This window comes from Myotis brandtii, unplaced genomic scaffold (genome assembly GCF_000412655.1).
Source record: "Myotis brandtii unplaced genomic scaffold, ASM41265v1 scaffold115, whole genome shotgun sequence".
NCBI classification, from domain to species: domain Eukaryota; kingdom Metazoa; phylum Chordata; class Mammalia; order Chiroptera; family Vespertilionidae; genus Myotis; species Myotis brandtii.
Genome location: NW_005353967.1, coordinates 11,437,790 through 11,452,524, shown reverse-complemented (window position 1 = coordinate 11,452,524; position 14,735 = coordinate 11,437,790). Strand labels below are relative to the sequence as shown.

Sequence of the window (14,735 nt, the reverse complement as noted above, 5' to 3'; positions counted from 1 at the left end):
GGGATAGAGAGCCAGAAACATCGATGAGAGAGAAACATCGATCAGCTGCCTCCTGCATGCCCCCCACTGGGGATGTGCCTGCAACCAAGGTACATGCCCCTGACTGGAATTGAACTCAGGACCCTTGAGTCCGCAGGCCGACGCTCTATCCACTGAGCCAAACCGGTTCTGGCGACCTCTTTCATTTCTGATTTTGTTTATTTGGGTCCTCCCTCTTTGTTTCTTGGTGAGCCTGACTAGAGGTTCATCAATCTTGTTTATCCTTTCAAAGAATCAGCTGTTCGTTTTATTGATCTTTGGTATTTTTTTTTTGGTCTCTTATGTTGTTTCTCTCTGCTCTGATCTTTATTATTTCCTTCCTTCTGCTTACTCTGGGCTTTTCTTGTTCCTCTCTTTCTAATCCTTTAAGTTGTAGGGTGAGATAATTTCTTACCATTTTTTCTTGTTTTTTGAGGTAGGCATGTAGAGCCCTCAGGACTGCTTTCACTGTATGTCCCATAGATTTTGAATTGTTGTGTTTTCATTGTCATTTGTTTCCAGAATGCTTTTTATTTCTTCTTTGATCTCTTTGGTTACCCAATCATTGTTTAATAGCATGCTATTTAGCCTCCAAGTGTTTGATTTTTTCCCATTTTTTTTATTGTAGTTGATTCAACTCCTTTTAAGCCAGTTGCTTCACCCTTAACTTGAAACCACCACCACATAGTTTTCCTTCTACCTCTATGGTCACTCTTTCTAAGACTATTAACTCACCTGCCACTTAAATAGTAGTAGTCCTCAGGATTCACCCATCCCTAGCATTTAAAAACATTTTAAATAATCAATTTTGAGAAAATAATAAAAGTCATGAAACAGCCCCCTAGAAAAAGTAATTAAGATGATGGGATAAATCTTATATTTCTTCTTGTGCCCCAAATCTTTTTAATAAAGAAATTTTACAAGTTAAAAGGAATAAATATATTATGGTATTGGGAAAAAGGAAATTATGCCTTTAGGAATAATTTTGAGAAATCCCTGGAAGTTAGAAATTAAAAGAAAGGATAAATCAAGTTCATAGAAACTGTAGCCTAAAATTAAGTTGCAGGGTCTCATGGCCACTAGAACTGTTCTAACATGCCGACCTCAATGTTAAGGGTCCTTCAAACGCAGTATACCTAACGGGAACTTAACTTCTTCCCAGAAAAGTATTTTCTCCTTTGTAATTCCCTATTTTGGTGATGGTATTAATCTCCACCTAGTCACTCAAGCAAAACTTTTGAGGATCATTTTTGCTTTTACTTCCTTTCTTCTCACATACATGCCCTATTCAAATGTTGTACTGACATGACTTTTTAAGTTATGCCTTAAATATACTGGCTCTTCCCTGGCACTGTTATCATTACTTTATTTCAAGGCAGCATTTTCTGTTGCCTTGAGTATGGCAATGCTCTCCAACCAGTCTCCCCTGCTGTCACACCTGGCATCATCCCTTGCTAAATCCATCTTCCATAACACAGCCCAAAAAGACAAGGGTGGGAAACCTTTTTTCTGCCGAGGGCCACTTGGATATTTATATCATTATTTGTGGGCCATACAAAATTATCAACTTTAAAATTAGCCTGTTATATTTGGTCAAACATTTAATTAACTCACTCCTAATGCCTTGGCAGGGCCAGACCAAATTATTTCGCAGGCCTTACATGGCCTGTGGGCTGGACGTTCCCCACTACTGTTCTAAAATATCAATCTGATCACATTTGCCTGCTCATATGTGACACTGATTCCTCTTCTCCTATAGGAGGACTCCCATGTATCACACAATCACTTCTTCCTCTTAAATTGAAGACATACGAGTAACTGATCAATGACTATGCCTTTCTTTCACTATCAAGTGTCCTAGCCTAATATGGACAATAAATTACAGTCACCCTAATCACAGCAATTTTCAACTGAGCCTGATTATAGCTTCAGAATCCTCAAAACAATCTTTCAAAGCCACTCATTAATTTATCAGAGTTGACGTGCAAGAAAATAAAGTCTACTGTTCTTGAAATATAATACAAGCTCCTTTGCATGGCATACAACATGCTCTATGACCTGGTCACTGTACACCTCTTTGGCCTCATTTCCTATTCTTCCATCTAATAGGTAATGCTCTAGTCACGATGGACTACTTGTAGAGTTACCGAATATACTAGACTGATTCACCAGTAAATACTTAGGCTCATAATATTCTCTCAAACCAGAACACTCTTCCCCTTCCTTTGTTTAAATCCTGTAACTCTTTTGAGAAGTAATTAGGCATTGCAGGCATCTCCTCCTCTGGGAAACCTGCCTTTACATCCCCAAGTTATGTTTCCTTTCTTGGATGCTGAAGCCTTAGTCCTACACCAAGTCTTTTACCATATTGTATTAAAGTGACCTTCATTTGCCTGGCATGAAGCAGTTGTTCATTAAATGGTTCTTAAATGAGAATGGCAAAATGAATGAGGAGTAAATAACCAATTGTTCTGTTCAAGCCATCAGAGAGAATCGTGAAAAATTATGTTATTGCATGTACTGCTTATAGGTATACTCCCTACATTGTCAGTGAAATATTCAGGAGCACTTTATTTTCATAATTCATAGTCAAACCACTGTCACATACCTTCTCCCCCATACTTGGTTCTTTTATAGTAAAACATCTGGGTCACACTGTTAGGGAGGTTTTATAGCTCTGTAAATATGTTTTACTATTTACTACGTTACTATTTTGTCAAAGTGAGAAAAACACAAAACCTTTATCACCATAATTTTTGTATTAAAGTAATTAACAAGTGGAAGCAAGAATAGAACAATGCAAATATGAAGAAACTATATTAGATACTAGATAATTTCACTAAACTGAGTCACCTGCATAATCTGCTAGCAACAATTTATCCACCACAGTGTTATTTTACTAACAGTCTAAGAGTCCCCAAGATTGGGAGTTATGTCAATGAATCCAGCTGCAAAATTTCAAATCAGGTTCAAATGTAAGTAATTCAATTAAGAAAGATCAGAGAGTTAAGAGCTCCAAATATATGGACACACTTGTGTTCAAGCTCTAAGAAAAACAAAGATATCATCATTTTAATATCTCCTTTCCTAATTTGCAGAACAAGTAAATACTACAGTCCAATTCATAAATGTGGATCAACATCAACTTAAGACTTTTAGGGTTTTAATAAGAGGTAGGTGGAAAGGGATCCTCAGTTAAGAAGTTTGGAGAATCCCGATGCACAGACAAGTGGACTTCTTTACTGTAGTACACAACAGGGTTGTTAATATACTCCAAAAGAGAGACATAATACAGTCCCTGAAGCAAATGTCATTACTGAACTTATAAATACCTCATGAGACCAGTGTATCTAAACCTCAGGAAAATACAGCTTTAGATAAATTATTATAAGGCATTGCTGAAAGTCAAATACTAAGCTTTATTTTATGAGAAAAATCAGCAAATAGTATATTCAACCCTCATACTCTTCTAATGCCCATCAAGATTTTTCTTTAGCTCTGAAACATTACACAGATATTTGTTTGTCTCCCATGAGAATGTAAACTCAATAAGGACGTAAGAAGAGTCTACTTGCTTCACCAATATATCTCCTGCTCCCAGAATAGTTCGTGGTCTGCTGTAAGCTTTCAATAAATGTTTGCCAAACAAAGAAAAGCCCAAGATATAACTCTTTTTTTTTTTAAATGAAAAAAGATATAACTCTTAATCCCTTAGAAACACTTCCTTAAGGTATGTGAAAGTGCTTAATTAGAAGTATAATTTAAATTATCAAATTTTTACAAATATATGCCATAGAGAATTACTATAAAAACTAAAAAGTTAGGGAGTGCTGTGTCTGACCTCCTAACCTAATGTATTTTTTTTATAGATCAGATAAGTCCAACAGAATTTACTATTTAAAAATCTACATATATTTCACTAAAATTATCTGCATGTAAATATTTTCTAAGGTTTTCTTTAATGTATAATATGTTTTTACGTGTGTTTACCAGTATAACTGCTCTCAAATAATACTATGTAAATTAGAATACATAACTGTTTACAACAATTGAAACTTCAGTAATTTACAAAATCAGAATGCTCACCTGATTATCTGAGAGCCACATTGCAGTCAACTGCTGTAGCTTCGTAAAGCTAAAGGGCAAATTCTTTAACCTATGGGAAAATATACAAACAAAAATTAAAATTTAACATGAGAAATGTTAAAATGAAAATAACTTGGTCTTCTAAAAAATGTTATGTTACTGCATACGAAAATAGGAGAAAAGTAGCTAATTCACGAAAAAAACACACAATATAGGTCTTTGAATGGGACATAAAACAAAATATTATTCAGTTTTATAGGATCAGTTTTTAAGATACAATTCTTCAATTGAATCAATTTGGTCGGGGGGGGGGGATGGATAATCCAATAACCTCAAAAAATTATCTAATAAGAAATAATATTAACTATCCCTACCTTAATGAAAAGACAAGAACACATTAAGCAATGTCTCATAAAACTGCTTTGGATGTTTTATTTGTATTTAGAAAACAAACTCTGTTATAGGAAGCACTCATAGTGACAGCTTGTTATAGAAACTGCACTGATCTATATTTCATTGTAAGCCAGCACTTTCATATTCAAGAGGACTGTTTTAACATTATAACAAGTAAAAATAAAGTAATATAAAACTCATTAGAATGCTAAATTAGAATAGAATCCTATTTAAAATAGAATGTCTACTTAAACCTTCTGTCTTACACTTATCTACTCTTTTGTACCCATCTTCCAAGGCAATTTGTTGGAACTTAGGGCCCTAGTTTTAGGGTACAATGTATGGGCTAAAACAAGGATTTAATTTTTTTTTTTAAGGCAGTGGTTATTCTTTAAAAAAATAGAAGTCAGAATATCCTATCTAGTCAGAAAACTGGGTTTTCATTAAAGGTCATTAAATCTGAGTCTTAATTTTCTCCTCTACAAAATGGGAATACCTGTTATACTATTTCATAGGATTGTTTTGAATACTTTATAAGAAACTATGAAAGGAAAAATGTAAAAATACTCTAGAAACACTCTTTTATCATTACAGAAGTTCCCATTTCCACAGAGGATAAGTTCCACCCCCACCCCCGCACCCAGTGAATGCCTGAAACCAAGGATAGTACCAAACCCTATATTTACTTCCTCCCCGCTGCCCTCCCCAATACATACATAGCTTTCCCTTTAAAGAAAGCACTTTATGGCTTCTTTTTGGCATATCCAAATTGCCAGCCTCACTATTCTTGTGCTTTGGGGCCATTATTAAATAAAATAAGGGTTACATGTACACAAGCACTGTGATACGGTGAGAGTTGATCTGATAACAAGAGGCTACTAAGTGATGAACAACAGGGCAAGTAGCTTATATAGTGTAGATATGCTGGACAAACGGATGATTCATGCTCAGAGTGAGAGAGCTTGAGATTTCATCATGATACTCAGAACAGAACACAATTTAAAACTTATAAATTGCTTATTTCTGGCACTTTTTCATTAAATATTTCGAACCACAATTGACCGCAGGTAACTGAAACCGCAAAAAGTGAAATCACGGATAAGGGGGGACTACTGTATTTTATCTTTACCTCTGGAAAAATTATTGTTCTTACCTTAAACTTTGTTACAATTTAGCAGCCCTAGTGATCTATCTGATCTACACCTTGGCTATATCGTCCAAGCTATATGATGGGTGTCTAATCACACCTTCGCAGAGGAAAATACAAAAAGCAGATTACATTAAAAGCTGCTTTGCTCAACAGCAGTATTAAGGTGAAGATCTGACTTTAGAAATAAAAAAGGTTGCTATAAAGGAGAGAATAAAGGTTGCATAACTAAAGTCAACACAAAATGAACCATGAAGCTCAGCTGGTATGGATCAGCAGTTGAGTATCAACCCAGGAACCAAGACATCACTGGTTCGATTGCCATTCAGGGGTTGCAGGCTCCGTCCCTCCTAGTGGGTGTGCAGGAGGTAGCAGATCAATGATGTTTCTCTCTCATTGATGTTTCTATCACTCTATCCCTCTCCCTGCCTCTCTTTTTAATAATCAATAAAAACATAAGAAAAAAAGAACTGTAACAAATAACAACAGTATAATTAAAATCAGGTAAAATTACATCATTATTTCAGATAAAAATTCTATTTAAAAATGAGTATATATAAAAAGAACATATATTAGATTTTCTATCATATATATAGTGAAACTTCAATTTTATCTAATCAGTGTCTTCTATAAACAAACCAATAAATACATATTACAAACCTATTGTCACTTAAATTAATGACTTTTAATTTTTGCATATCACCCATTTCCTCTGGAAGTGTCTCAAGTTTATTGGAATGAAGAAACAGCACAGTTATATTTTTCCATCTGCCAATCTGAAAGAAACATAAAACTGGAGATCAGAAATTTGGCTTTCTGCTAAACAGACATAAGTAAAATATTTCCAAAAGTTATGAAAAATACTCTTCTCATTTATAAAAGTAAATTACATTTTCCCTTTATTAATTATATGTTCAATTATTAATTTTCATGTATGAAGAAAAGTATCTCTGGTATCTCTTGTAAACCAATGTAGCTAAAAAAGTAACTTAGTTACATAATTATTTCTGAAAGAAAATAAAACCATACTAGATACCTATAATAAATAATTAGAAAAAAATGAAAATTCAAAAGAAAGTTAAAATACAGTACCTCCGGGGGTAACTGTTGTAAGTAGTTATGATCTGCAGCAAAGGTTCTTATATTAGTAAGCTGCCCAATAGATGAAGGTAAAGCTTCAACTTCATTGAAGCTACAATCCAGTTCTTCTATTGATACTAACCTTTAATTAAGAAAGAAAACATGCATTAAAAAATATTTCTTATATATAATCCAAAACTTAAGAACCTAGGAACTTTTGAACTTGACTTTAATGAAACTAGCAAAACTCTGTCTCCACTAAGATAAGCTTCACCAATAAAAAATCGATTTATCTTTATTATAAATATACCCAAACTGCAATCAGTTGCTTTTTTAAATGTTTATGAAATCTCCTTTAGATGCTATTTATGCAATTACCTGAAAATATATATGGCATGCTGAACTGAAAGTAAAGTCTTCTAGTTTTATTAATTCACAAAAATCTTACCCTCCAATAGAGTCTGGTAGATACATTAATTGATTTTCATCTATTTTAAGAGTTGTTACATTCTTCAATGAACCTATTGAGGGAAGAAATAATACACAATTTTCCAGCTTGAAATATAAGCAAGTCAACCAACAGTCAATGTGAGCACAAATGACATTTGACATTAATCATAAAAAATTTTCTTAATCAACCTGGCGATACTACACAAACCCCTTCATTCTATTCCCTTACCATTTATTTTCAATTTTTACCTACATATTACCTCTTAACATTAGTGTATATTTACCTATGAACCCCCTCTGAAACGTAAGCAACATTAGAGTAGGGACTTTTTGTTTGTTTTGTTCACGGTTATAGTCCTCCTCCTTAAAACAATGCCATGCACAGTAAAAACATGTAATACAAACTTGTGTTATTAATGAATTAAAGAAATGGTAGTATGAAGGTAGCTTTCATAGGTGTGTAACAAACTATTCTATGTATTCTATGTATAACAAGTACTAAAGCAAGAAAATGGAGCTTAATTTAAAATAAACATTCTGAATAAATTATGGAATTTAAAAAATGTAACCTGAGCTAAAAAAGACTATGTAGCTCAATTGAAAAACACGTAAAAATATTTTTTAGTTTTATATTTAAACATCACAAAGAAGCCAAGATTTAACTTTTTGATTCTTTAATCAAAATAATTTAATTCCCTTGATGCATTATCTGACAAGCAACTAGACGAATTAATAGACTCATAAAATTTGCTAAACTGGTCTCTTGTGGCTGTGAGTCTAAAATGAAGTAAGACTGAAAAAAAGTTATAAGGTTAAGGGCTACGACCAAGAATTCAACCAAGTTTGGATCAATTAACCTCTTTTTTTAAAACAATAAATTTTATTACAGTAATAAAAATGACATTTCCTTAAATAAAAATACAATAATGTCAACAAAGGAGTAAATTAGGAAAAATTATTAGTAAATTAGGAAAAAATTCAAGTAAGATTTGTGACTTCAGCAGTACAGTAAAACTACCTCAACAATGGCAAAAACTTAATTTCTCAGATTTTACATTACTAAAAATCAATGACATGAACCAGAAAGCAATACAAACCAATAGTTTCAGGCAGTTGTTGAAGTGCATTGCTTGATAATAGGAGATCTTGAAGGTTTTCACATGCTGAAATTCCTTCTTCAACCATTTCAATATTATTTTTAGAAACATCCAAATATGTGAGTTGTTTCAAACTACCAATAAACTGTAAGTAAAAAAAGAAGATCGAATGACTATCGACAGTAAATGATCTGTAAAACGTTTAGGTGATGGACCTAATACCAAGTTATACGTTATAATTAAATGTTTTATATGAAAGAGGAAACTCATAATTTTTAAAAAAGTACCATTAGTTATGTATTCAGTAATAAAGCCAAGAGCTTCTACTAATTTTAGCCCAGCAGAGTGACAATGGAGATATACTTTTCTTGGGAACTCAGCTGTCCATCATTGGCAAGGGAGATAACACACACAGGGATTCTTATTCTTTAGGTGTGGGAATGAACAAAATGTCAGTTGATAAAACAGAAACTACAAGGAAAATACTCTACTTGGACAATTCCATTGGCAAACTGAATTAGGTTACAAAGTCAATTGCAACCACTGGGAAGGACACACTGCGTGGTATTAAAAAAAGACTATTTTACAAAAGTTTATTGTGAAAATTTTCTGATTTTAGTTAATTATGTGTTAACAATAAAAAAATTCTTTATAACTATTTAATACTATTAAGAATTAAATAACCATCCATATTTTCACCAAGTAAAAATGATTTGAAAATATACAATTAATAAAACTGCAAAGGATACAGAGTAGTATGGAAAGCCATTTAAAATTTGATATACATACCCCTGGAATAAATGTCAGTCTATTCCCATCCATCCAAAATTCTTTCAATCCACTTAGTTGCTCAAGTACTTCAGGCTGTTTGGAGTTAGAAGGAAGAGGAGGGAATCCAATTATTTACTTGAATGTTTTTATTTGGGGGAAAAAAAAAAAGCCCCTAGAAATGTCTAATGACAACTTTTAGTTTAAAACAAAATCTGAGGAGGAAATAAAGCAGAGCCGAGTCAAGCCTTTCTACTATATTACAACTACAGGAGAACACAAAGATAGACAATCCCTAACAGCAGACTGAATAGCATTCGTGTAAGCTTTTGATTACATAATAGATGTATTTATTCAATAAAGAAATAAAAATAAGTGCCACTGCTTTCAAGAGTACAATAAAAAGCTACTCTCAATCATTACCTGTAAAAACATGAAGGCTGTTAAGAAAAAGAGGAAAGAAAAAAAGAAATAGGGCAACATACATCTTAAATGTCCAATAAGGGAAAGGTAAGTAAACCACGGCATAATCACGTGATAAGCACATTCTGTTATTTTATTACTAGAGGCCCGATGCACAAATCGTGCAAGAGTAGGCCTTCCTGCCCTCGGCTGCCTGCACCCGGGCTTCCCTCGCAGCCCTGGCTTCATCCAGAAGGATGTCCAATCTAATTAGCATATTATGCTTTTATTATAGATTACTATTATATTATAGATTACTATTTTTTAATCCTCACCCGAGGATATGCTTTTACTTATTTTTAGAGAGGAAGGGAGAGAGAACATCAATTGGCTGCCTCCCATATGTGGCCCAACCAGGGATCAAACACACAACCTAGGTATGTGCCTTGACTGGGAATAAAACCCACAACCTTTTGGTGTACGGACGACACCCTAACCAACTGAGTGGCCCAGTTATTTTAAACTCCCAGCAATTACATGGTGGAAGATTGTTTATAATATAATGTTGAGGACCCAAAAGATCGATCAAAGAGTTGTAGTGGTCCTTGGTATTCAAGCAAAATTTGACTGTGGGCATTCACCCTTGGAAGCTCTTCTGAATTCATCCTTCAAAGATATTTGTCACCCCACAAACCTGTGTCCAATCAATGACACTGTGATGGCATCAAGTACCAACATATCTAATCACCATAACAACCTGAGTAATAGATAAAAGGCCTATCATTCAGATTTACTTTTAACATATAAATATTGGTAAGAATTCTAGGTACAACATGGATATTTTAAAATTCCCTTTTGAGCTTTACCTGTTATAATTCTTTTTTTTTTTAATACATTTTATTGATTTTTTACAGAGAGGAAGGGAGAGGGATAGAGAGTTAGAAACATCGATGAGAGAGAAACATCGATCTGCCGCCTCCTGCACATCTCCTACTGGGGATGTGCCTGCAACCCAGGTACATGCCCTTGACCGGAATCGAACCTGGGATCTTTCAGTCCGCAGGTCCGACGCTCTATCCACTGAGCCAAACCGGTTTCGGCTATAATTCTAATAGTATGTTTTTTTAAAAGTACTAGAGGCCCGGTGCACGAAATTCGTGCGGGGGGGGGAGGGTTAGAGTGTGTGTGTGGCGGGGTGCCTCAGCCCGGGCTGTACCCTCTCCAATCCGGGATCACTCTCACAATCCGGAACCACTGGCTCTTAACCGCTCACCTGCCTGCTTGTTTGATGCCCCTAACTGCTCCCCTGCGGGCCTGATGGCCCTACCTGCTCTCCCCTCCTGGCCTGATCCCCCTAACTGCCTATCTGCTCTCCCCTCCTGGCCTGATCCCCCTGCCTAACTGCTCTCCCCTGCCAGCCTGATTCCCCTATCTGCTCTCCCTTCCTGGCCTGATCCCCCTAACTGCCTATCTGCTCTCTCCTCCTGGCTTGATCCCCCTAACTGCCTATCTGCTCTCCCTTCCTCTCTGCATCCTTCGGACCCCCAGCAAGGATGTGCTGTGAGTTCTCTGCTGCAGCCCCGCCCCGTTCCGATTGGTAGTTACGTGATGGCGTACCGGACAATTTGCATACCCCTCTATTATTAGTGTATATATATTAGTTGGAAGACCAAAATGATACAAAAATTAATGATTTTTAAAAATATATATATTTCTTTATTGATTTAAGAGAGGAAGGAAGAGATAGAAACATCAATGACAAGAGGGTATCATTGATTGGCTGCCTTCTACCCGGCCCCTACTGGGGATCAAGCCCGCAACCCAGGCATGTGCCCTTGGCCAGAATCAAACCCGGGACCCTTCAGTCTGCAGGCCGACACTCTATCCACTGAGCCAAACTGGCTAGGGCGAAAAATTAATGATTTTTGAATGCTGCTCCAATGATTTTTGAATGCTGCTCCAATTCATAAAATCAACAATAATTAAGAATTTTCGAACAGTTAATATGGAAACAGATTAATACATATAAAACATATATTGAGAGAGTACAATAGTTAATTTGGGAAGCACAGAATATGTATTTTTTCACAAGCAGTAAAGTTTTCCAAAACACAGAGTAAAGCCAATCATAAGTCACCTTCAATTAAAATATAAGAATATGAAAGAGTTATTAAAATAAAATGAGGTACCCAAAACCTGAGAAGCTGAGTGTATTTAGTGAGCAAATGTACAAAACAATACCCATAGGGCAATCATGCAGCTGGCAGTGCTGCAGAATTCTTGTTCTCAACACTATCGTTTGAAATCTACCACAATTTAAAAAAAAATAAACTTGCAGACATAATGTAAACATTTTTAATAACTTCTTCAAAGAATATATCTGGCAAATTTCTGAGTTCTCTTGGAAAAATGACGAAAGCTAAAAAACTGCTTACATATTCCTTTCCTTTTTCATTCAGTATCATAGTACACTTAGCATACAAAGCAAAAACATAATCCAGAGATCTCACTACCAACTCAACAATAACAGTTGTTTCACTCAATATTTCCCCTTTAGCTGTTAAGTACAATTTATTCAGTTTTAGCACTGAATAAATTCCTAAGCAATACCCCTGAGAGTTATTTTTGACCAGAAGTAGCACTTTTGCCTCATGCATTCTAGTCTGATGAAACTTTGTTTTTCTCTTACAATCTCTCAAACTTTTGGTTACCTGTCAAGTGTTTCTATCTGATTAATTTTCCTTGTTAAGAACTTTCATATCTTGTCTCTCAAAATTGTGTGTTTATCTTTACCCAATTTCATACTTGAAAAATGCTCAGAATACATTAATTTTCACATTTTGTTCTTGATGAAATATAAGACTATGCACAGTAAGAGAGAACTTACCACTTCTGTGAATTCATTACTTCCCAAATCCAATCTTTCCAGCTGGGTCAGTCTATTCATAGTTCTGTGCACAATGGATTAATAAAGAATTAAGAATACAAAAATATCAATTACATGGAAGCTTTCAAATGAATAGTATAAAACATTCTTATGTAATCTCTACTGATGTATAGGTTTTCATATGTTGAATAATTTTCTAAGAAAAAAAAAGTACAGTTACGTCTCACTTAATGACGGGCATATTTTCTGAGAAATGTTAGGTGATTTGGTCACTGTTTGAACATCACAGAGTATTCCTACACAAATCTAGATAGTTACGCCTACTACACCTATAGGCTTTATAGTACAGCATAGTGCTCCTAGGCTACAGCCTATACAGCATGTTACTGTACTGAATACTGTAGGTAGCTGGAGCACAATGGTATTTCTAAACATAGAAAAGTTACAGTAAAAATTCAGTATAAAAGATAATGTGCAAGTGCAAATCTATCATGTCTGGAAATTTAACATATTAGAAACAGTAAGTAAAATAAACTAACAAATGTTTCTCTGGCTTTTTAGTGAAAAAATATAAAACACATATCATAATTGTAATGTCACTGTGTTATAGACCTAACATTAGAGAAAGCTAATTTTCCCCAACGCCTCTGTTTCAAATATGCCATTCTATCAACTCTAATTTAATTCATCTCACAAAACCAATTTTTCTCAAAGCTGCTTTATTTAACTTAGTTTTACTGAAGTCTGTTTGTTTTCAGGTACTATGAGGTACTACAATTCACTTTCCTTACTCTTATCTGTCTTTGTCCCAGGAAACCTATAAGGCAGTTCTAGTTCGCTTCATAATAATGCAAAAGGTGTTTACAGGATCTTTCTCAAGAAAGATTACATGCTATGATATTTAATTCCTTGGTCCATAATGCTGTATCAGAAAAGTAAAGAGGGGCTGTGACAAAATAACAGAAAATTCACATGTATCAATTATTCATATCAACAAGGGAAGGTTACAAAAGAAGGAATAATAAGAGAAGCAATGCATTAGAAAAATTACAAATGACATCCTTAGAAAGTTATTTTAAAACTGATTTAAGAAAATGTGAATGCCACATATATGCACTAAAAAGAGGAAATGTAATGTCAAGTCCTAAAAGCATCCCCATCTGAACTTGTTGTAGCTAGCTACTACTGGCAGTTTTGGTCCTACTCCTACACCTCAAAAATCTACCTAAGACACACAATTTCATTTTTATTACATTTTCAAGTCTTTTCATTTAAGATCCAGCTTCCCACTTCAAAGAGAAAGTAGAAACAATATCCCTCAAATTTCCTCCTATTTACCTCTAAAATTCTTTTGTATTTAATTCATTTTTATCTTCTCTTCTCCTGTCTCAAAGGAAAAATACACATCCTTTGTGTTCATGGTACATGCCCTCCACTATTAAGATGGTATTAAGTTTCCCTTAACTATGAATCTAAAACAGCTTTCCCACTGATCTTTGATTTGAGTTTGTAAAGCTTCCAAGGTTCTAATCATAAGTCTTAAAAAAAACCAAAACAGAAAAAAATTATATTTGCAAATTTGAAGCTAAGGCGTTAAAATTCACAGAGTTAAAATCAGTGAATTCCTTAGGATCAGAGAGATCATATTAACTGTAGACTATTTCAGTAAGTAAATTACATTTTGATTATTCAAACCTCTTAGAAAAAAGTCAAGTTTTGAATTAAGGAGACAATGACAAAAACCAAATATGTAACGTATTTAAACCTTAGTCTAATTCCCACTTTAATTTGTACTCACAACTTTAATTCCCACTTAATTTATAATCACAACTATCACTATAAAATGCCATTCATTCTTGCACTGAACAATTACTGAACTAATACATGTCTTTTGTGAATTAAAACTAGATATGCTCTTTGCTCTCAAAGATTATAGTCGTGGGGGATAGGGGAAGGAGGAAGATATAAGTACATGAGTGCAAGATATATATTTACATATGCTGGTCAGGTAAGAAGGGAGTGAAATGTATAAAAAAAAAATGGGACTACTGTGGTAAATGTCATAACAATTAAGTAAACACGGTGCCCAGAGTCGAGTAAACAGAACAACTAACTCCTGGGGAATTAGAGATACTTCTCTGAAGAGGTGACAATTAACTTTTGACAAACAAATTGTAACAGGAGTCAGCAAAATTTTCTATAAAGGGGCAGATAGTAAATATTTTAATCTTTGCATGTAATTTCTGTCACAACTATTCCACACTACCACTGCAGAGCGAAAGAAGACATAAGCAATATGAAAATGAATGAATGTGGTTCCAATGAACTTTATTTACAAAAATAAGCAGTGGGCCAGATTTAACCACAGACTATAGTTTGCCAATGCCTAAACTGTAAAAAAATGTAG

General features: G+C 34.4%; 1 protein-coding gene across 10 annotated transcripts in view; it reads right to left on the bottom strand.

Moving 5' to 3' along the window:
* The window catches only part of ERBB2IP (erbb2 interacting protein), a 117,427-nt gene that overhangs the window by 39,131 nt on the left and 63,561 nt on the right, over window positions 1-14,735 (bottom strand). For 9 of the 10 annotated variants that reach the window (XM_005857950.2, XM_014549136.1, XM_014549132.1 and 6 more), the window contains 7 exons: window positions 12,329-12,392; window positions 9,061-9,135; window positions 8,272-8,416; window positions 7,173-7,245; window positions 6,737-6,866; window positions 6,305-6,420; window positions 4,105-4,174 (listed from right to left, as the gene is read on the bottom strand). In XM_005857950.2, the coding sequence (XP_005858012.1) occupies window positions 4,105-4,174; window positions 6,305-6,420; window positions 6,737-6,866; window positions 7,173-7,245; window positions 8,272-8,416; window positions 9,061-9,135; window positions 12,329-12,392 (673 nt within the window). Of the gene's footprint in view, window positions 1-4,104; window positions 4,175-6,304; window positions 6,421-6,736; window positions 6,867-7,172; window positions 7,246-7,458; window positions 7,505-8,271; window positions 8,417-9,060; window positions 9,136-12,328; window positions 12,393-14,735 lie in introns of those variants that run through there. The other variant, XM_014549173.1, reaches the window with a different exon arrangement.